Raw genomic sequence first — 23,768 nt, forward strand, 5'->3', positions numbered from 1 at the left:
TTGTAAAAAACACACTTTTAGCAAAGGATTGCTCCCATTAGCAAAGGATAATTAACCCTGATAGCAGAGAAAAAATACAGAAATAAACGTTTTTTATCACAGTCAACTACAATCTCACAGCTCTGCTGTGAGTGATTACCTCCCTCAAAACAAGTTTTGAAGACCCCTGAGTTCTGTAGAGATGAACCGGATCATGCAGGGAAAGCAATAAACTTCTGACTGAATTTTTTGATGCGTAGCAAAAGCGCCAAAAAACGCCCCTCCCCCTCATACACAGCAGTGAGAGAAATCAGTAAACTGTCATAAATTAAATAAAAACGACTGCCAAGTGGAAAAAATAGTGCCCAAACATTTTTTCACCCAGTACCTCAGAAAATTAAACGATTTTACATGCCAGCAAAAAACGTTTAACATAAATAAATTAAGTGTTATTAAAAAGCCTGTTGCTAGTCCCTGCAAATTAGGCTAAAGTCTTATGCATACAGTATAATTCCAGTGAAGTGCCATTCCCCAGAATACTGAAGTGTAAAATATACATACATGACAGCCTGATACCAGTTGCTGCTACTGCATTTAAGGCTGAGTTTACATTATCTCGGTATGGCAGAATTTTCTCATCAATTCCATTGTCAGAAAATAATAAGCTGCTACATACCTCTTGCAGATTAATCTGCCCGCTGTCCCCTGATCTGAAGTTTACCTCTCCTCAGATGGCCGAGAAACAGCAATATGATCTTAACTACTCCGGCTAAAATCATAGAAAAAACTCAGGTAGATTCTTCTTCAAATTCTACCAGAGAAGGAATAACACACTCCGGTGCTATTATAAAATAACAAACTTTTGATTGAAGGTATAAAACTAAGTATAATCACCACAGTCCTCTCACACATCCTATCTATTCGTTGGGTGCAAGAGAATGACTGGAGGTGACGTAGAGGGGAGGAGCTATATAGCAGCTCTGCTGGGTGAATCCTCTTGCACTTCCTGTTGGGGAGGAGTTAATATCCCAGAAGTAATGATGACCCGTGGACTGACCACACTTAACAGGAGAAATTTAACGTTTTTTTTTATTTGATCGCATTTGGCGGTGAAATGGTGGCATGAAATATACCAAAATTGGACTAGATCAATACTTAATTTGATCGCATTTGGCGGTAAAATGGTGGCATGAAATATACCAAAATGGGCCTAGATCAATACTTTGGGTTGTGTACTACACTATACTAAAGCTAAAATTAACCATACAAGCTCCCTAATTAACCCCTTAACTGCTGGGCATAATACACGTGTGGTGCGCAGTGGCATTTAGCGACCTAATTACCAAAAAGCAACGCCAAAGCTATATATATATATGTCTGCTATTTCTGAACAAAGGGAATCCCAGAGAAGAATTTACAACCATTTATGCCATAATTGCACAAGCTGTTTGTAAATAATTTCAGTGAGAAACCGAAAGTTTGTGAAAAAATTTGTGAAAAAATGAACGTTTTTTTGTATTTGATCGCATTTGGCGGGGGAATGGTGGAATGAAATATACCAAAATTGGCCTAGATCAATACTTTGGGATGTCTACTAAAAAAAAATATATACATGTCAAGGGATATTCAGCGATTCCTGAAAGATATTAGTGTTCTAATGTAACTAGCGCTAATTTTGAAAAAAAATGGTTTGGAAATAGCAAAGTGCTACTTGTATTTATGGCCCTATAACTTGCAAAAAAAGCAAAGAAGATGTAAACATTGGGTATTTCTAAACTCAGGACAAAATTTAGAAACTATTTAGCATGGGTGTTTTTTGGTGGTTGTAGATATGTAACAGATTTTTGGGGCCAAAGTTAGAAAAAGTGTTTTTTTTCCATTTTTCCTCATATTTTATAAAAAAAATTTATAGTAAATTATAAGATATGATGTAAATAATGGTATCTTTAGAAAGTCCATTTAATGGCGAGAAAAACGGTATATAATATGTGTGGGTACAGTAAATGAGCAAGAGGAAAATTACAGCTAAACACAAACACCGCAAAAATGTAAAAATAGCCTTGGTCCCAAACAGACAGAAAATGGAAAAGTGCTGTGGTCATTAAGGGGTTAAACTGAGTCCCACTACCTGTCAAATTATGAACAGATCGTCTATGTATCTACACCAAAGACATATTTTGTGTATTGAAACAGGTGTTCATCAAAAACAAATTATGCTTACCTGATAATTTTATTTCCATCGTGGGGAGGAGAGTCCACGGCTTCATTCATTACTTGTGGGAATTAAGAACCTGGCCACCAGGAGGAGGCAAAGACACCCCAGCCAAAGGCTTAAATACATCCCCCACTCCCCTCATCCCCCAATAATTCTGCCGAGGGAACAAGGAACAGTAGAAGAAAAATCAGGGTATAAATGGTGCCAGAAGAAAATATTAAATTTAGGTCCGCCCATCGGAGAAATGGTGTAGCAAAGGGAAGCTCCCTCTGTATCTCCGGACTCTAACGTTCACCCAGGCCCTCAACCGAGAAGCTTGAAGGGCTACTTAAACTCCTGTCCCATAGCGAAGGGTAGAACCCCTTATAAGAGACCTCCGATTTTACGGCACCTCTCTGCCACCTCCTGTGATGAAAGGCAAAGAATGATAGGGGGATTGGGCGAGGTATTTAAGCCTTTGGCTGGGGTGACTTTGCCTCCTCCTGGTGGCCAGGTTCTTAATTCCCACAAGTAATAAATGAAGCCGTGGACTCTCCTCCCCTTTAAATGGAAAACAATTTCTCTCTCCCACCAGCCTAAGTAGATGTTGGCATATGTGGGGGCACATGAGGAGCCCATTGCAGTGCCTTGGATTTCAAGATAAAAGTGGTCATTAAATACAAAATAGTAGCGTTTTAAGACAAATTTAAGTAATTTAAGGATAAATTCATTACATTTGTTTGTCAATAGATTCCATATCTAGGAAATATTTTACTGCTTCACAACCTTTATCATGCTTAATTGAGGTGTAAAGTGACTCTACATCGAATGTTATAAGTATTGAATCATCCTCCAGTGATATGTCATTGAATTTGCTAAGAATATCCATAGTATCCCTGATAAGATAGAGACCAAACTATGTTACGCAAATATAGAACCAAAAATTTGCTAGCTTGTTCGCACAAACTTCCAATACTCGAGACAATTGGTCTCCCTGGTGGTTTATTTTTGTGAATTTTTAGTAAGATACAGAGTTGATACTTTTGGATTCTTTACTTGTAAGAATTGCCATTCTTTTTGGCTAATCAGTCCCTCAGTTTTAGCATGATTAATCATGTCATATCGGACCAAAAATTGAGAAGTGGGGTTAGAGAACAGATGCTTATAGTATTTGTTATCCATAAGTTGTATCTTAGCCTATAAAGTGTATTGCTCTTTCTCCCAAATGACAATATTGCCCCCCTTATCCGAGGGTTTCACTATAATGTCATCCCATAAGTTAATCTCAGACAAGGCCATAGTTACCGCTTTGCTTAATTTCGAAGCATTACTTTCCCTTATGTTTAGGAATTCCTCCATTACCATTTTGAGAAATACTTCAAGTTGGGGGATGTTATTCAGTGATGGCATAAACTTGGATTTCATTTTACATTTTTTGTCAAGAAAAAGTTTATAATTTGGGAGAACCCCATCCCTCACTTTCGTTCCACAACTATTAGGGTATCTAAAGTTTTTATCTCATCAGTAGCAGTGTCACCATGTGTGCTGTAACTTCTTGAGGGCCAGTTTCTACAGAATAAATGTAGAGCTTTTATTAGTTTGAATTTGTCTAATTGGTGGGTAGGTGAAAAGGATAATCTATTGAGAGTCGGGGTACGTTCAGAGAGATTAATGACGTTTCTTGTTTTCTCTTGCCACTTGGGTCGTTTGCCCCAATCCTACCTCCTCCTGTATTGATTGTCCGTCCTGTACCCCCACCTGAACCTGTCTCTTAAGGTCCGATCTGCCCCCTTTGCCCCTTCTTGTTGGTCTCTGGTGTCTGTCTAATAGGTCTGATTTTCTTCCTAAAAAACTGCTGTTTGTAGGGTTACTATTACTGTTTTCAGAGTCGCCATCTTCCACAGCCGATGATTCCCAATCAGACTGACATTCTTAGACGGGGGGAAGACTATTAACTGGTCTGCGTCTGGGCTGTTTGTCATCCCATATGACGATACGACCTCTCTCAAAATCCTTGAGATCACGCTTCATTTTGGTACATTTAGTACTTTCTCTCTATTATCTCAGTCATCTCTCAGATCTTTATAAGCTTGTTTGAATTTGTCCAGAGTTTCAAACTTTTGTAGTTTGAGGTTATATACAGTAATCTCTCTGTCAAGTTCTGTCATGACTTCCGTTTCGTAATCGGATAATATAGCTACTAAAAACTCTGAACAGTTAATTAAAGCCTGTTCCCATCTGTCTTTATAAGAATCTATATGGAAGGCAAAAGTATTGAATAGCCTTACACGAAGGCCCCTAGGTATAATATGTTTAGCCAGATATTTGTCGTAGGAGCTCTTATTCCAAAACGACCTGGTATGTTTCTTTATCAGGTAACCCAATGATTTTAAACCTTCCTCCCAATTGTCTATTTCTGTATTTGATACGGAGTCATGGTCACAAAAGGATGCAAATGTCTTTTAGACGTTGATCATGTCGGTTCTTAAAGTCTAGTGATAGGCTTGAAGACATGATATTAAATATATATGTATATTTGAATCTATATATCTATATATATATATATATATATATATATATATATATATATATATATATATATATATATATATATATATATATATTATATATATTATATATATATATATTATATATATATATATATATATATATATATTATATATATATATATATATTAAATAAATCATGGGGGGTGCTGTCTCATAGGGTAAGTACGAACAAGAAAAAAAAGTGGACAGTTTAATAGCACTCAAAGATGTGTATATCTATATAGAGAGATGGCAAGGGAAATCACCCAAAGGGGATCCAGTAAAAAAAACTTCGTATTTAATATAAACTAGTGCTCAAGCATGCCTATCTAGGTAAATTCCACAAAACAGAAGTTTTTTTGTTTGTTTTTTTAAATTCCATGCTCTACCTTTCATTTATCCTTTAACTCATATTTAACACTAAATTTCTCACCTGGCCTTGCTTCCAACATTCCCTGAAAATTTTCCAGTTATTTTTGTTACTAGGATCATGAAGACAAAGAAGTCTCCCATCACAAAGCCAGGAATGTGAGGTATGAGGATCAAGAACATTTAAGCCCATCACCATTTCCTTCCCCTCTCTTACAGCTTCCGATGAGCTACTCGCTCGTTTAGCAGCATCTGAAGTCTTTTTATTTTCAACTACAGAAGCAATAATATGGTCCAGGAAATTCGGCAAACTGGTCTTCCCCTTTTCACCCTAAAATTTATAAATATAAAAACACATTAGAACATCAGCAGTTTATTTTCAACAAACTAAGCCTTTAACTCTAAGTCTTTAAGACATTCAAAAGAACAGCTGAATAAAAAATATAATATAAACATAAGACAGTTGTTTGAAGTACCGTTTTCCAACATATAATAAAAAAATAAGGTATATATACTGTATAAGGTTTAAATTAACAAAAAATGTGTGTGTGCGCGCGCGTTTACAACTCATCCTTAGGAATAACTATAATGATGGGTTTGGGCAATCTACCACTTGAAAGAAAAAAAAAACATTTTTTTTTACTTATCCCATAAATTTCTTTTTTTCCCTGGACATGGAGAGTCCACGTCATTCCAATTACTACTGGGATATTCAACACCTGGCCAGCAGGAGGCGGCAAAGAGCACCCCAGCAAAGCTGTTAAGTATAACTTTCCTTACCCATAATCCCCAGTCATTCAGCCGAAAGGAAAACGGAAAAAGAAGAAACACAAGGGTAAAAAGGTGCCTGAGGTTTACTCAAAAAAACTGCCAAATTATATGAGGGCAGGGTCGTGGACTCTCCATGTCCGGAAAGAAAAATATCAGGTAAGCATAAATTTTGTTTTCTTTCCTATGACATGGAGAGTCCACAACGTCATTCCAATTACTAGTGGGAACCAATACCCAAGCTAGAGGACACGGAATGAACAGAGAGGGAGAACAAGGCAGGAGGACCTAAACAGAACGCTTGAAGAACCTTTCTCCCAAAAGAGGTCTCAACCGAGGAAAAAGTATCAAATTTGTAGAATTTGGAAAAAGAATGCAAAGAGGACCATGTTGCCTTCTTGCAAATCTGTTCCACAGAAGCTTCATTTTTGAAAATCCAAGATAAGGAGACAGCCCTACTGGAAAGAGCCATAATTCCATCAGGAGGCTGCTGTCCAGCAGTCTCAAAAGCAAAACGAATCATACTTCTTAACCAGAGGAAAAGAGAAGTAGGAGGTGGCCTTCTGACCTTTACGCTTTCCAGAGAAGAAAACAAACATGGCAGAAGATTAGCTAATAAAGATTTTTGGCAGAGAAATTTTTTTTTAGAGCACGCACAACATCCAAGTTATGCAAAGCACGTTCCTTAGAAGGATTAAGACAAAAGGAAGTAACAACAATTTCCTGAATTTTTCGATCCGACACCACCTTAGGGAGAAAAGCCAATTTAGTACAAAGGACCTCCTTACCTGCATGGAAAATAAGGAACGGGGAAGCACACTGCACAGCTGAAAGCTCAGAAACTCTGCAAGCTGAAGAAACAAAACCTTCAAAGATAATTTTATATCAACGAAATGCATCGGCTCAAACGGAGCCTGCTGAAAAACTTAAGAATTAGGATAAGGCTCAATCAAAAACATCAAACTTGTAAAGTTTTGAAAAAGAAGCCTGAAGATAGAACTTCAATGCGCGAACCACATCCAAATTGTTAAGGAAGCGTTCCTTTGATGAAGGATTAGGACACAAGGAAGAAACCACAATCTCCTGATTGATGTTGCGGTCTAACAACCTTAGGAAGTAAACCTAATTTAGTACGTAAAACTGCCTTAGCTGCTTGAAAAATCAGATAAAGGGACTCACATTGCAAAGCCGAGATCTCAGAAACTCTGCGCACTGAGGCAATAAATAGCCAATAAAATGAGAATCTTCCAAGATAATATAATGTCAACGGAATGCAGAGGCTCAAACATAACCTGTTGCAAAACCCGAAGAACAAGATTTAGGCTCCAAGGAGGAGCCCCAGATCTAAAAACAGGTCTGATCCTAAACAGAGCCTTAATAAAGGACTGCACGTCTGGAAGCTCAGCCAGTCTCTTGTGCAATAAAACCGACAGGGACGAAATCTGTCCCCTTTAAAGAACTAGCAAAAAGGCCCTTCTCCAGCCCATCCTGGAGAAGAGATACTGTAAAATCCTGGCAACCTTAACTCAAAAGCACACTCTTCACACCAGAATAAGTAGGTTCTCCACAGCTTGTGGTAGATACGCCGAGTAAACTGGTTTACAAGCTTGAATAAGAGTATCAATGACACTCTCAGAGACACCTCTCTTGGCTAAGACTAAGCGTTCAATCTCCACGCTGTCAGCCTCAGAGAATCTAGATTTTGGTGAACAAATGGACCTTGTATAAGCAGGTCTCTGTGACAAGGTAACTTCCACGGAGGAGATGAGGACATCCCCACTAGATACAGACCACATCCTTCGGCCAACTTTTCGTTCCCCCCTGATGGTTGATGTAAACCACCAAGGTTATATTGTCTGATTGGAATCTGATAAACCGGGACGAACCCAGAAGTGTCCAATCCTTCAAGGCCTTGAAGATTGCCCAAAATATTGATCGGGAGGGAGGAGTACTCCTAAGTCCACAACCCCTGTGCCTTCCTGGCACCCCAAACAGCTCCCCATCCGGATAGGCTTGCGTCCGTAGTCACAATCTCCCAGGATGGTCTTAAGAAGCATGTCCTTCAAGGATAGATCTGAACAGAGCCAACAAGAGAGCAATTCTCTCGACCGGTTGTCTAATACAATCTGTTGAGACAAATCTGAATGATTGCCGTTTCACTGCCTCAGCATGCACAGTTGTAAAGGTCTGAGACGGAACCTGGCAAAAGGAATGATGTCCATGCAGGACACCATGAGACCAATTACCTCCATACACTGCCGAAGTTAGCTTGCAACGTCTCTGGTCTGTTAGAAATATCCTCATGGATATGGAGTCTATTATAGTACCCAGGAATTCCACCCTTATACTTGGGATAAGAAAACTCTTTTCCAAGGTTATCATCCAGCCATGTGATCGAAGAAGACTGAGAAGGGACTCAGAATTCTTCCACAAGACGAAAGGATGTTGCTTGCACCAGAATATCGTCCAATTATGGGGCTACTGCAATACCCTGAGTTCTGGCAATGGCTAGAAGAGCCCCCAGAACCTTTGTAAAGATTCTTGGAGCAGTAGCTAAGCCAAACGGAAGGGCAATGCACTGAAAGTGCTGATCCAGGAATGCAAACCTCAGGAACTGAAAATGTTTCCTGTGGATTGGAACATGAAGGTAAGCGTCCTTCAGATCTATAGTGGTAATAAACTGGCCTTCCTGAATTAGAGGAAGGATGGACCTTATCGTCTCCATCTTGAAGTAAGGGACACTGAGAAATTTGTTTAAGCACTATAGGTCCAGAATTGGGCACAAAGTTCCCTCCTTCTTTGGGACCAACGAAAAGGTTAAACCCCAAACCTCTTTCTTCGATAGGCACAAGGACAACAACTCCTAAGAAGGATAGATCCCGAACGCCGGCTTCCAAGTACTCTTGGGTTGCTCGGGCTTGGAGGATTGTTGTCGTTGGGATATGTCAGAATGAAAATTAGAAGGATTGTCGTCCCTTAGATTTATCTTGCGGTAGGAAGGCACCCTTGCCTCCGGTAACCGTAGAAATAAAGGGATCCAGGCCTGGACCAAAAAAAATCTTTCCCTTGAAGGGAAGAGAAAGGAGTCTGGACTTAGAAGTCATATCCACAGACCAAGATTTCAACCAGAGCGCCCGGCGGGCTAGGACCGCAAAGCCAGAGGCCTAAGCATTTAGGCGAATCATTTGGATGTCACATTACAGATAAAAGAATAAGCCATTCTAAGAGCTTTAAATTCTGTCTTGAATATTCTTGAGGGGAGACTCTACCTCAATGGAGTTCCGACAGTCGCACCAGTAGGTAGTCGCTCAGGCAACCGCGGCAACTGCAGCCGCCAGTTGAAACAAAAATCCTGTATGTTGAAACATCTTTCTCAGTAAGGTTTCCATTTTCTTATCCATCGGCTCTCTGAACGAAGAACTATCCACCTAAGGAATGGAGACCCACAAATTCAGTTGAGTCCGGGAACAACTTTTTAAAAGTAGACGCGGGGGCAAAGGAAGAACCAATTCTTTACCATTCGTTTTGTTAATAATGTTCGCCACCTTAACCGGCACATGAAAAGTCAAAAGGAACTTTCCCGTCTTCGTAAACTCTGTCTAATTTAGGTATCATAGGTTCTTCAGGCAGCGCGGCCTCTGGAACCTTTAACATAGACAGAACCTCATTTAGATTTAAAATTGAGCACTTGCGTTTTTTTATTAAAAGAAGGTTCCTCCGCAGCAGGGGGCTTAGACGCTAAGGACTCCGACCCAGAAAGTTCACCCTCTGAAACTACAGAGGTTAACTCAGATAACTGGGACATAACTAAATCCGATAAATATTTAGATGACTCCGGGTCAGGAGAGCTATGTTTAACCTTTCTCTTGCGTTTGTTAGAGCGAGGTAATGCACTGAGTGCCGCAGACACCGCCGTTTGTTACTGTGCGGCAAAGTCCGCAAGATGAAGGCCACCTCCGGATGGAAGATTAGATGTGCTACGGGGAACTGCACGTGGAGTGGATAAATGTAGCAAGGGTAGTAATCTCACGGGACGCCGAGTCGTGAGAGGCAGACTGTTCAGAGGGACTAAGAGCCTTAGCAGGCTTGTCTCCCTTCTTAGACTTTATAACGGTGTTAAGGCATGTGGAACATAATTGAGTGGGCAGGAAAACCACGGCCTCCTCACAATATAAAAACAGGTATTATTTAGTACAGGAGTACCTTCTAACATGTCAGAGTCCTCCATAGCTCGTTATATACCCACAGGAGGACACAAATAAAAACGTTTTTTTATTATAGAAAACTGCACCTTTATACTCCCAATGGCTGGGGCACTCATCACCTCCTAGACCCAGACAGTTACAGGAAACTCTCTCCTCAGGTTCAAGTATCAGCCGCAATGGAGGAAATGAACATAGACCACACCTGGTTACATGGAGTACAAGAAAGTACTTTCCCTGTTAGTACAAGTACAGCAAGTAATAGGAGCTGTGCAACACTTTCAAAAACGAAAGTGAAACTTAAGTAAAACCTGTTTGTTCCAGCCAAAAAAAAAAAATCACAAAGCAGCATGCAAATAATTAATACACTGATTAATTAACCCCTGTTAATACTGTTCAATAAACCCCCTTCAGAGGATATTAACCCTGGATCCTATCAAGGTATACACTTATCACACTGTGACCATGTTATAGCGTTTCATGTGTAAAAATGTAAACGATTTTACCTACAGGATCCATGCTGTGGAACAGAACACAGCCTCTCAAGAGTGACAGTCTTATAGCAGCGCTCCTGACGTGGACTTGAGAGAAAGCAGGCAGTGAAACTCATCAACACTGATTGCTTAAGAGCTGTTAGCAGTAGTCTGGGTGGTTTCGCAGAAAAACTTTCCCTGCATCTCCAGACTAACTTTCATCAATACTCTCAATGAGAGGTTGACATGACTACTTAAAACTCCAGTCCTATCTCGAAGGGCAGATACCCTTTTTCAGGACTCTTCAAATCTTCTGACACTTCTCTGCCTTTGGCTGGGGTGTCTGTCTCCTCCTGGTGGCCAGTTGTTGTATTTCCCAACAGTAAGGAATGAAGCCATTGACTCTCCCTATGTTAGGAAGGAAATATTGATTTTAACTCCCTTGCTATACATTTAAAACAAAGACTAGGAGTAAAAATAAAGGACCCTGAAGTCCACAGAGCCAATACCGAACCAGAGCTCACCTAAGTGACATAAGTCCAGCAGGAATGCTCACTTAGAGAACACTCCCCAAGTAGAGGGGACACAAAAATGTACATAAAAATATAGGATAGCTGGGTGGCGGAGCGTGCAGCGGTCTGAGATGGCCGCACCACTTTAGAGCTCCAGCATCAGCAGAGACGGAGCCTGCCTTTAGGCCAACATCGCACATGTCTAGAGCCTTACAAATAGCTCCTGGCGGCTTATGAACAGTCGCTGAGCTGATCGTAAGTGTCCGGCTGCTCAGTTTGGCCTGCAAGTACCCAGCATTGATTTGCAGCCTAGGCTGCGCATGAAGCCTTCCTAGAGTGACCCGACCTAGGAGCGGAGGAACGGAACAATCCCCTAAAGCGGAGATAAAGCCCATGGCTTAGCAGGGCGTGCAGCAGCAACCTGACCTTTGGATCCGGAATTAGCTGTCCCCAGAACCTGGCTGCCTGAATGAGAATCATCTTCCTGGCATCCGCCATCTTAGGGGTAAGAGATCACGCAGGCACAATAATGCGCAGCATGAGCAAAGAGGGAAAAACATAATACATTAAATTCTGTATAGCTATATCAAGGTTGCTTTTGTGCAACGATCCCAAAGCTATAAACCTGATCATTGCATAACCATCAGGACATATGCATATTATTCTAGCTTCAATTAGTTGTTCTCTGCACCTGTGTAAAAAGCAATCTACATAATGTGAACAGGATAACCCTGCAAGTTCCTATAAATATTACCTATAACCATTTCTCTGCTGAGCAGGCCCATCAAGCACAGATAAGCCCTTTAACTTAACACTGCATTGCTAAGGCTGAAAGAGGTGCCTACCCTGTTTATACTAACTCAGTCCTGCCCTAAGTTATCAGACATCAGATACTGGAACTACAACTCTGGGCCACCTTACTCTATAAAATAACTTGATTCCCTGATCCTATCATGGCACAGAAAAGAAATACCAAAGCGGACAAAAACATAAAGTCCTCTAGTGCAGCTGCCACAGTGAGCACTTTTTTTAAAAGTGCAGATAAGAAGAAAAAGCCAGAAATACTCTAGATGGGCAGTGAGGATGAATCACTGTCAGACTATCCTGATACACCCATTGACCATACTTCTTCTCCAGGTCCTGCACAGCAAGACCCTGACGGCCCGGTGACACTTAAGGCTATGGAAGCTCTAATAAGTCAAGTTAAATCTTGCATTAAGTCTGAATGCGCTGAGCTGAAGAGAGATTTAAATGAACTTGGCTTTCGTGTAGAGACCTTAGAGAACGACAGAGAAGAGTTGGTTAAAGAAAGGTCTAATATGTCTCACTCAATTGAATCTCAACAAACACAGATCACTGACTTAGAAAATAAAAATCGACGACAATGAAAACCGGGCACGCCTGAACAACCTCAGAATCAGAGGGGTGCCAGAAACAGTCAAAGGCGAGGATATACCTGATCAGCTGCAGAATCTGTTTCAATCTTTGGCGATTGCATGTCAGCGAATCATAGAAAATGTCCCCCTGGAAAGGACTCATCGCGCTCTACAACCTAAACCCTCTGATAACCAACCCCCTAGGGATATCATTGTTTGTTTTCAATCCTATAGAGACAGGGAGAAATTTTTCCAGCTAGCAAGAGAACACCCCGCTTTCACTTTTATGGGATCGAAAATTCAGATATATCAGGACTTATCAGTTAGAACGCTTCAAATGAGAAGAGTATGCCTTCTTTACCGCCCACCTTCGATCCTTAAAGATCCCCTACAGATGGGGCTTCCCTGTCTCCATACAAGACGTCAAGAATGGCAAGTGCTACGAGTGCACAAGCCCCTCCATGATAACCGACTTCTGCAGTAGACTCGACATCCATGTCCCAGAAACAGCTAATATCCCATTAACGAAAGAAAGCCCAGCTCCACCTAGACCACAGAGGAGAATGTGGTCCGAGGTGGTCAACAAGCAAAGTAAGAAAAAACAGTGTTGAACCGACTAATCCACTTGATACCGCCTGACTTCCATTGGTCCAGTCCGAATCTATTGGTAAATGTAAGTACTGAATTTCTGGATACACTTTTTGTACTCTTAATGAAGAAGTAGATGCCCTTCTGAAGTGGTCCGTAATTCAATTATATGAAACTGTATAACTCAATGACTTTTACCTTAGTATAGTATTTTTGTTCTCTGTTCATTTACTTTTCCAGGGTTATTTTTCAGCAGTGGAACTTGTGCTTTGAACTTAAGTGCTATAAAGATTTAAGAAATGGGCCCTAGACGAACAGACACATTTGGGACTATTTCTACACCTTACTAGGGTCGCACCTAGACTATGTCAACAAAAATGTTATTACAGTTCTGTTTTGTTTGTTGTTTTTTGTATTCCAATTTTGATGAATAGCAGAGTGAACTGCTGCCTATTTATGTGTTTATACTCTAGAAATGTTCAAGATTACTCTTTTGTGTGTTAACTGCCTGTTGGTTTGAGCTCAGTCGAGCTGATCTTTCCCCCACTGTCAGTCTCTCTCTCTCTTTTATACCACCTTCTCCCTGGATAGAAGGTGTACTTAACGCTTTCTTTTCCCTTTCCCTCTCTTTTCTTCTCTTGTATTTTCCCCCCTCTTTTTCCTTCCCCCCCCTTTTTCTCTGATTCCGTTTTATAGTGTTAAAATTTGGTACAGACTAACCTCATAATCACCTAGCTTCAGCGGGTAGATTACACATCACTCTCACATACCACTTCTTCATAACACTTACATACTGTCTAGACATAAATGGATTCTCAATTCCCGTCTAGCAAAGTTAGCCGTTGCAGAATAGCCTCACAAAATGTTAAGGGCTTCTTGGCCCCTCAAAAGCGATCTATAGCTCTTCATGATTTCTACAAAAAGCACCTAGATATTGTAATGATTCAGGAAACGCACTTTAAGAGAAATCATGAGCCCACCTTGTCCCAATTCTATTTTGACCAACATTATTTAATTTCTGGCCCAACCAAACATAATGGGGTTGGCATTCTCTTTAGAAAAGGGACTTCCTTTAAATTACTTCCTTTAAGCATGTAAGTTGGCTTTATCCCCGAGAGAGAGGCTAAGGATAACACCATTAGAGTCTTGTAAACTATACATACTGCCAATACTCATAAGACCCCCCTGATTCTACTATCTACAGATGCTGAAAAGGCCTTCGACAGGGTGGACTGGGAATTTTTGTGGTCCACTCTGTCGAAGTTTGGGTTCTCCGACACTCTAATCACTCGTGTACAAGCCCTATATAATGATCCATCCGCTAATATTAATGCTAACTGTACTCTGTCCCACCGAATGTCTATAAAAAAATGGCACCCGTCAGGGGTGCCCTTTATCTCCACTGCTTTTTGCTTTGGCGGTGGAGGTCTTTGCATCGAGAGTTAGAAACAATAGTAATATTCAGGGCATCTCCTTTGGACCAGTCCAACAGAAATGCCTGCTATATGCGGACGATATTATATTCTCTGTCCGTTCCCCAGACACATCCCTACCGGCCCTCCTCTCCGAGTTCGAGGCCTATAAAAAAAGTCTCAAATTCCATCAACATGGAAAAGTCCACATTAATGCCCTTAAACCTGACTGAGGACGACCTCCACTATATAAAAACCCATACTACCTTTAAGATATCCAACAAAATACGCTACTTAGGGATAGATATTTCCTCTAAACTTACAGAATTATTTGACCTTAACTATAACCCCCTCCAGGAACAAGTCAGAGCTACTCTTGACTCATGGCAGAAACGGGGATATCTCGCTTGGTTAGGGCGTATTAACGCAATAAAAATGTCACTTCTCCCCAAGTACCTGTACTTGTTCCAGGTTCTCCCACTAGATCTTCCCACTTTGTATTTAACAAAACAACAAAAACTCTTTGAATCCTTCACCTGGGCGCAGAAAAGAACGAGGGTCTCCAAACATACTTTATACCTCAGCAAAGAGGATGGTGGCTTGGGTGCCCCTGACCTAACCTCATACTATCACGCAGCGCATGCCGCGCGCATAGTAGCATGGAAACATGCCGCGCCAACCAAACCTTGGGTACAAATTGAAAACCACCTAACTAGAAATCTTAACCTAGGTGACATGTGCTGGATTCCAACTAAGTATAGACCGGCCACGTTATACAATAACTTTGTGTCGGCTACGCTTCGAGCATGGGATAAAATATTGTCAACAGACAAAAAGATAGAGCTTGCCATCTCCCCTCACTCCCCTTTTGAATAACCCCTTACTATTGCAGTCAGGCAGTATACCCACACAAATAGAGGGATCTCCCACAAACATCCCAGTGCACCTGATTATTAATAAGGGAATGATTCGCCTTCAAACAGAGCTCTCGCAACTACTAGGCCCCCCATTCCATCTGTGGTTTCCCTATTTACAAGCTAGGCATGCTATAGCTTCCAGCCCTCACAAGGCCGCCCTCACTAGAACCCCCACTCCCTTTGAGAATCTGTGTGCTACACCTATGAATAGAGCCCACATTTCTATTTATAGGCTACTGCGGGGCTCCTTTCCATCTCAAAAAGCCTCATATCCCTAAATGGGAAAAATAATTAGATGTCAATATATCGGATGCCAATTGGCGACATATTTCAGAAATTAAAAAATCATCACTGTCCTTGACAGTCGTTGAGATGAATTACAAACTGCTATCTCGATGGTATATGACCCCACACCGTTTACATAGTATATTCCATAGCTCTTCTCCCTTATGCTGGAGACATTGTGGAGAACGAGGCACCTTATCCCACATCTGGTGGTCCTGCCCGTTATTACAAAATTATTGGCAGGCTATAACTGAATGCATTAATTCAACCTTAGGAACATCGATAACACTAACCCCTGCTATGGTCCTTTTAAACAACATCCCTAAACTCCCATGTATGTATTGGAAGAAATTATTGCAATGCATGTTAAATAGCGCCAAACGTTTAATCCCAAGGTTCTGGAAGAAAATCCCTGATTTCTTAATGTGGGTAAGAGAAATGGATCATGTACTGGCTTTGGAAAAAGTGTACTACACCTTTGCACATCCTCCATTGACAAAGAAAGAGAATGACTGGGGATTATGGGTAAGGGAAGTTACACTTAACATCTTTGATAGGGTGCTCTTTGCCTCCTTCTGCTGGCTAGGAGTTGACTATCCCACTAGTAATTGAAATGACGTTGTGGACTCTCCATGTCATAGGAAAGAAATACTATTTACAGATTTAAAGTCCAGTCTCTTGCTAAGTTTAGAAGAGTACAATTGAGTCTACTGGGTTTCTCATTCTAAAAATGTATAAATTTGGTCTTAATATGCTAGCTCCCAGTGCCCACTCATTATACCAAGAAATGAGGGGAATGAGTTAAAAGGGACAGTAAACACCCTGTCATTGCAATACTTTTCTGAAGTCTTCCACTCAATTAACATATCAGTCTGAATTATATTAGAAAAGGTTAACACCTAATTTCCTGCAATTGTTTTTCAATGGCTCAACTTCACCCATCAGTTTCCATATATGGAGTTGCCAATCTGGACTTGAGCCTGGAGATCAGGGGCTTGAAAAGATGTTTAACTATGCATAATTAAGCATTTTATATTACAGTTTTGAAGTGTTTACTATTCTTTTATGTGAAGCAATCTCTCTTCAAACTTTATCTGCCGGCTACATGGGCATGTCACATGGGTGGGCACTACTGCAAAGATAAGATGGAGGTAGATGAGTATTTTTGCAACTCTACACCTAATACTAATAGCTTCCAACAACCAAATAATGAAAATATCCAGCTTACAGCGGAATTTAGTTTTTGTAAAATACTCTTACAATTTGTAAAACCACTCCGATCCTAGGCTGGATAACCTTTAGTAAAGAGTACAGTGCAAAACATCTACTTAATGCTGGAGGAGATAAGTGAAATCCATTGATCTTAGGTCACCAATAGATATGCCGTGACATTTTGTGGGTAGTATATGTGAGCCAGGTAAACAGAACAAATCTTTGGCACTAAAATGTTAAGTATGAGATTAAAGAAATATTTTAGGGTCGTTATAAACGGGATTGTGAACTACAATTTTAAAAATATTTTACTTTTCACATGCTGCACATAAAACATACATAGACATATCTTTATTAATTTAAAGATCACATAAAATATGCAATTTAATGCATGTACAGAAAAAGTAAAATTACTCTTGTATATATTTAACTTTGTGTACACAAACCATTAAAAAAAAAAAAAAAATCTTACTTTAGTGTTGGTAGAAAAGACTGGTGGGAAGGGTATTCCTGCCTCCATAGAACCTTGAGGAAGCTTTCCTGGTCCAGAATGTAGCAGATCTCTTAGACTGGAACCTTCTGTCTTGGTGTTCTGAGCAGTTGGGCCCAATAAAAGGCTATTAAATAGTTTTGGTGACGAGGAGGTCTTTGTATTTGAATTCAAGGACTCTAAGCCAAATGGGGAATTTGATTCTTTGTTCAGCACAGATCTTAGTGAACCAGTATCTGAATGAAATTACACAAATATGATATTTTTACTTTTAATGCAATATATGCAAATGTTCTAAATAGGAAAAAAAAATGTTTATAGTCAATGTGTCTCCTATTTGATTCCCAAGCCCTCTACATGCCCACATTTATTAGATACTTCCTAATGTGCTTAAAAGGACATGAAAAAAACCTTTTTTTCATTTGTGATTGATAGAGCGTGTGGATTTAAACAACTTTCCAATTTACAATTGGCATATCTGATGTGCTCAACTAGCTCCCAGAAATACAACGCTGATTCTTCAACAAAGGATACCAATAGAATGAAGCAAATTAGATGACAGAAGTTAATTGGTTGTTTAAAATTGTATTTATTGAATCATGAAAGAATGTTTGGGTTTCATGTCCCTTTAAAGTCAGCAAAAAGTCACTAACATTTCTTGTTCACTAGCCAGTAAAAAAAAAAACACGACTGGGTGCTCCCCCCTGCTAGCAACATAGCTGATCAATTATTATCACTCTATCAAATATTATTACTGCGTGGTTTCCTTTTACAATAGAGCAGGGGGTGGAACCCAATACAGGGTTATTCTTTTCTCTCAACTATTTACAGATCACTAAACGCATATTACAGTATTCTTAAACTGTGTATAACACATAGACAAGCTTTACCTTTTGTCTCCTCTTTAGCTTTCTGAGCTGCAAGGTCTGCTAGCCAATGCAGAGCAGAGGAAGGAGTAGAGGAAGGAGTAGATTCTGTGCACGGCTGCCTGCTACTTTTGTTCTCTGTGTTGCTGTTAGTAAAACCATTTCCTTCATTCTTTGAGGCCTCTGATTCTGTAGTCTCTGATTTTGCGGTTTCCTCTGTTTTAATATCACATTCAATCCCTTCTTCAGCACAAGGTGCTGTGGTTGCATCAGTGGTAGAAGCAGGTGTATTTACAGTGGATAACTAAAGAGAACAAAAACAGCCACACAACTAAAAATGATTGTATTACAGAATAAAATGCATACCCATCACTCACTAGGCAGTGTATTTGGAAGTGGCTGGGGATGCTTTTAATTGTCCCTTTGTTTTTGCAATTATTCCCCTATATTTGCCCCTCTGTTTATTATTCTGAATTATTTAACTTCTGTTTTTCTTTAACAAATTCCTTTGCAAGCATTCTGATAAGATCATTTACAAAGGAATTTCCCCTCAAAAAAACAAACAAAACAGAGGGATTCAAATTTATATTCTACATGTTCTGCAGCAAGGCATACAGTTTAGATAAAGGTTTGAAACATCCCCTATAAAAAAAAAAAAAAAAAAAAAAAAAAAAAAAAGGAGTAGGTCTCCAGTGTTAAAGCATCAGAATCATACATAAGAAAAACGCCTACAAACTAATTTAGGACACTAATTTATATTTGCAAGAGTCATACAATGCAATCATATTTTATGTTCAGTAAAAAGAGTAACATGGATAATTCACGGCAATATGATTTTATAAAACCAAATACCTGGGAAATTCCATTAGTGACTGCAGGCCTCAGAAGAGTTTTGTTGTGTCTGTTAATACACGGACAGTTAGCCTTAATGCCCCATTTTCCCCGTGCTGCATGGACCATGTCTCCTATGTTATAAAGAGCTGTAACAAAGTTAAAAACAAATAAATGCAAACATCTGTGAACATACAAATTAGGCAAAAATAACAATGGTATGAGGCAAAGTTTTTACCTGTGCCAGGAATAATCTGAGTTGGCATAAGGTTCTCTGGCTCATGAGGCTGCCCTTTAGCACACTTTAGCCAGGCAAAAACCTCCTCTTCTCCAGTATCCTCTGACAGATCCTCTGCAGAGGAGGAAAATATAAAATAGTTTGGATGTATACAAATTTGTCAGTGGTATCAAATAAAGGGCACTATGAATTTCAAATACTATTACAATAACATTTGAATTGTACTTCTGTTTGCAAAAATGCTTTTATTAAAAATGTATTAATGTACAGTGATAACATGCACACAATTCAAGCTGGAGTGTTTCTTTAACCTCTTAAGGACATACAACGGAATTTTTCCGTCATAAAACAATTGAGCAAACTGAAAGCTGTGTCCTTAAAGGGTTAATGTTAGTCTGCATTTACATTATGAACAGAAGTGTATTTTCAGTACGCTTGTATTTGAAAAATGCTGTTTCAGCAATAGCTTTTACTTTGCGGGGTTGTATGCAGCGCATATGTAGATGTGCTCAGTGCACCCACATTGAAAAGCTGCCCTTGCATAGAGAGCCAGCTGTGGAGATTAAGTACCTGGCAGTAAATGTTCGATCACTATCCTGTTTCTCTCCATTGCTGTGGAGGTGATAACAAGTGGAATGCAAGCACAGAAAATTATATTCTACCTTTAATGGATGCATATGGTTTGCGTTGAGGTTTGACTGGATGCTGACAAGTTATTATGAAAGAATTCACAAGCACAAAGTAAACACCCTGCATAGTTATACAAAAATTACATCATGGGTACCAGCCAGGTCTCATGACAACATCCGAGGAAAACTTGGCAACACTCATCCAAAGACCTACGTGACATTGGAGGCCTCCACCAACTATGCTGGCCTGATAGGCATCCCTTCTGCTTAAAAAGGGACAGAAAAGTCATAATGAAACTCATGATTTGGGCAGAACATGCAATTTTAAACAACTTTCCAATTTACTTCTATTATCAACATTTGCTTAATTCTCTTGGTATCTTTTGTTGAAAAACATACCTAGGTAGCCTCAAGAGCAGCAGTCTACTACTGGCTAGCTGCTGGTTAGTGGCTGCTCATATATGACTCGTCATTGCCTGAACAGTTGTGCTCAGCTAGCTCCATGTAATGGTTTGCAGCGCCTTCAACAAAGGATACCAAGAGAATGAATCAAAACATAATAGAAGTAAATGGAAAGTTGTTTAATATTCTATGCACTGTATCACAAAATATTTTTTTTTGGTTTAATGCCCCTTTTATCAGGAAAGCCAAGTAAGCAGGGTCAATGTCAGCAGACTCGTGGGTAACAGCAGTCAAATGGCCTCTACCTATCTAAGGTAAGTCCAGCTCTGCATATCTTATGGACAGAACTAGGCATTAGGGTAAGGAATTTAAGCAGCACAGATATAGATAAAAGGTGCTTGTTTGCTGTCCATGCCTCCTCCAGGGAGGGGCTCTCACCTAGTAAATATTGGTTTACATGAGGCCAAAATATGTAGCATAAACACACACCAATACAACAGGGAATAATTTGTATCCAGATCATGTGTATCAATGTTTCAGGACACATGCCCCTTCCTCAAGCTAAGTAACGAATACCAATTACACCATATAAAACATCCATAAATTAAAAATGGAAAAATCTGAAACAAAAATTGTGTTGGATCTATTTAAAGAAAATCATATCAAAACCAAAATACACCCAAATAAATTTGAATATCAACCAAATTTTAAAATGCGACAAAATCCTGTACTTACTAGCCAATAATTCAGAATTAAATGTAAATATATAAATGTCTCATTTATTTTTAATCAACTGTAAATACAATATTTTTATAACCTGATCAGAATACTTAAAGGGACAGTCTACTTGAGAATTTTTATTGTTTATATAGATAATCCCTTTATTACCCATTCCCTAGTTTTGCATAACCAACAGTTATATAAAATATACTTTTTACTTCTATGATTATCTTTTATCTAAGGCTCTGCAAACTGCCTCCTTTTTTAATTATTTTGACAAACTTGCATTTTAGCCAATCGGTGCCGACTCCTAGGTAACTCCACGTGCGTGAGCTCAATGTTATCTATATAAAACACATGAATGCCCTCTAGTGGTGAAAAACTGTCAAAATGCATTCAGATTAGAGGCGGCCTTCAAGGATTAAGAAATTATCATATGAAAGTCCTAGGTTTAGCTTTCAACTAAGAATACCAAGAGAACAAAACAAAATTGGTGATAGAAGTAAATTGGAATATTGTTTAAAATTACATTCCCTATCTGAATCATGAAAGTTTATTTTGGACTAGACTGTCCCTTTAAGATTACATTTATAGGAATTAAAAATTCCTATTGATTTTGTGAATTCATATCTGTAGCTATAACTTTGAAATGCTCATGTTGAGACCACACAAAAAGTTAAAGGCTTGGGTATATCAACATAAATCTACTATGAGGTACTCCTATATGGCACACCTGCCAATACCATCTTATGTGCCATTAGACAAACCAACTGATGATTTTTGATGTTAGATAAGGCTTATTAATACAGGGACGATAGTCATATGTAGTTATATAAAAAAAAAAAAAAATGGATTTGAAGACTTGATAAAATGGAGAAGACTAATATGAATTAGCATAGATGCTGAATAAAAAAAAAAACATACCTCTGCGTGGTCGGCTCTTTCTAAGTCGATAACAATCAAGACATACACCAAATCCACACTTGCGACAAACCCAGTGAATGTTGAAAAGCGTTGTCTCACATACATCACACATCTCTCGAACACCACGAACTGCTCTCTTCCACGCTACCTTTTCTGTTAAACAGAAATAAAATGTGAAAACACAGCATGCTGCACATACGTTAACTTAGATTAAAAAAAAAAAAAAACACTTACGATGAGGCTCGACCATCATCATGGCTTCTTTCTCTGACATAACCAACTGGCAAAACTGATCACCAACATTAGCAAGAATATATTTTGAGGTCTCTAAATCAATGCCTTGAGCGGGAACAGAAAACGGGACCCAGAGACTCATTGCTTCAGGATCACTTTGCTGGGGACTCAGAAAACCTTCAACACGAAGAATTCCTTTTCTTGTGAAAACCAACCTAAAAGAAAATAATGTAATCATTAAGTGTGCCAGTAAACAAAGGCCCCGTTTATTTGCAATATTGCAGTTTTTAAGCAGGTCGATATTCTTCCTCATATGGATGAGAAGAAAAAAAATGGTAACAGGAAAAAAAAAAAAAAAAAAAAAAACACAACTAAGCACAAGATCTTTTTAAAGCTGTAATAACGCCCAGCTGGATATTGAATGCTCTGGCTACACCAGTGATGGCGGGCCACTTAAATGTTTTTTTTAAAAGATTTTTTAACAACTTGAGACTGTACTATAATTTTTTTAATTTTTTGTAAAAAGTGTTGCAATATACTTTTCCTGTAATTTAATCATGAAATTTGTAGGCTTTTCAAAACCTGTTAGAGGTGGAAGTACAGACTCTAGACTCAGCACTGCTATATTCAACTGTTAAGAGTGTCCACATTAAACTTGTGTTTTCAAACCTTATATACCTCAACTAATTTTGTCCATTTGTTAACACTAGAGCTCCCTCCCCCCCAACAGAAGATGCAATAAAATAGAATAAAGAAAAGGAGAAAATAAAATGAGAGAAAGAATAATAATAGTAATACGGATATGGGTTAAAGGGACACTGAACCCAATTTTTTTTATTTTGTGATTCAGATAGAGCATGCAATTTTAATCAACTTTCTTATTTACTCCTATTAGCAAATGCTCTTCATTCTCTTGTTATCTTTATTTGAGAAGCAAGAATGTATGTTTAAATGCCGGCCTATTTTGTTGAATACATTCATCCATCAATAAACAAGAGCTGTCCAAGGTTCTGGACTTTCTTTTTCAAATAAAGATAGCAAGAGAAGAAAAATTAATAGGAGTAAATTAGAAAGTTGCTTACAATTGCATGCTCTATCTGAATCACAAAAGAAAAAAATTGGGTTCAGTGTCCCTTTAAGTGGGCATGTTTGGAGAAGCCACCAGTCCCTGCCCCACACCCATTAAGTCACGCTCCCTGGTGGGTGAAGGGTGGTGTGGCCCGTGTTGATTGATGCCAGTTGAGCAACAGTTCCATAGTTTGTCATCTCTGATATTCCCTATGTTGATACATTCCGTAATACTATCTCGCCCAGTCGACTTATTAGATCTGCCTTCTCTGCCACCCCTCCATGTCATGCTAAAGTTTCTTAAAAGGATAGGAAAGTCTGACCCTTAATGGAACTGGCCAATAGGCCATTCTCCAGATCATGGAACCTTCACTTTGTGCCAAGAGAATCCACGCTAATCACACCAGTATAAGTAAGACCTCCAGACGTTGTAATAAATGTGTGCCTGAATGAGAGTATCAATCACCTTCTCAGAGAATCCTTCCTGGGACAAAAACTGTTCGATCTCCAGGCATTCAGGCTCAGAGTAT

At 39.3% G+C, this 23,768-nt stretch overlaps 1 protein-coding gene across 2 annotated transcripts in view; it reads right to left on the bottom strand.

Moving 5' to 3' along the window:
* Positions 1-23,768, bottom strand: part of KDM3B (lysine demethylase 3B) — a 177,666-nt gene that overhangs the window by 124,823 nt on the left and 29,075 nt on the right. For both annotated transcript variants that reach the window (XM_053717013.1, XM_053717014.1), the window contains exons 10-16: positions 22,171-22,385; positions 21,937-22,089; positions 19,262-19,375; positions 19,045-19,172; positions 18,217-18,496; positions 17,309-17,562; positions 5,156-5,422 (exon numbers count right to left, since the gene is read on the bottom strand). In XM_053717013.1, coding sequence (XP_053572988.1) covers positions 5,156-5,422; positions 17,309-17,562; positions 18,217-18,496; positions 19,045-19,172; positions 19,262-19,375; positions 21,937-22,089; positions 22,171-22,385 — 1,411 coding nt within the window. The remainder of the gene's footprint in view (positions 1-5,155; positions 5,423-17,308; positions 17,563-18,216; positions 18,497-19,044; positions 19,173-19,261; positions 19,376-21,936; positions 22,090-22,170; positions 22,386-23,768) is intronic.

The sequence above is a fragment of the Bombina bombina genome, chromosome 6, assembly GCF_027579735.1.
Source record: "Bombina bombina isolate aBomBom1 chromosome 6, aBomBom1.pri, whole genome shotgun sequence".
NCBI lineage: Eukaryota > Metazoa > Chordata > Amphibia > Anura > Bombinatoridae > Bombina > Bombina bombina.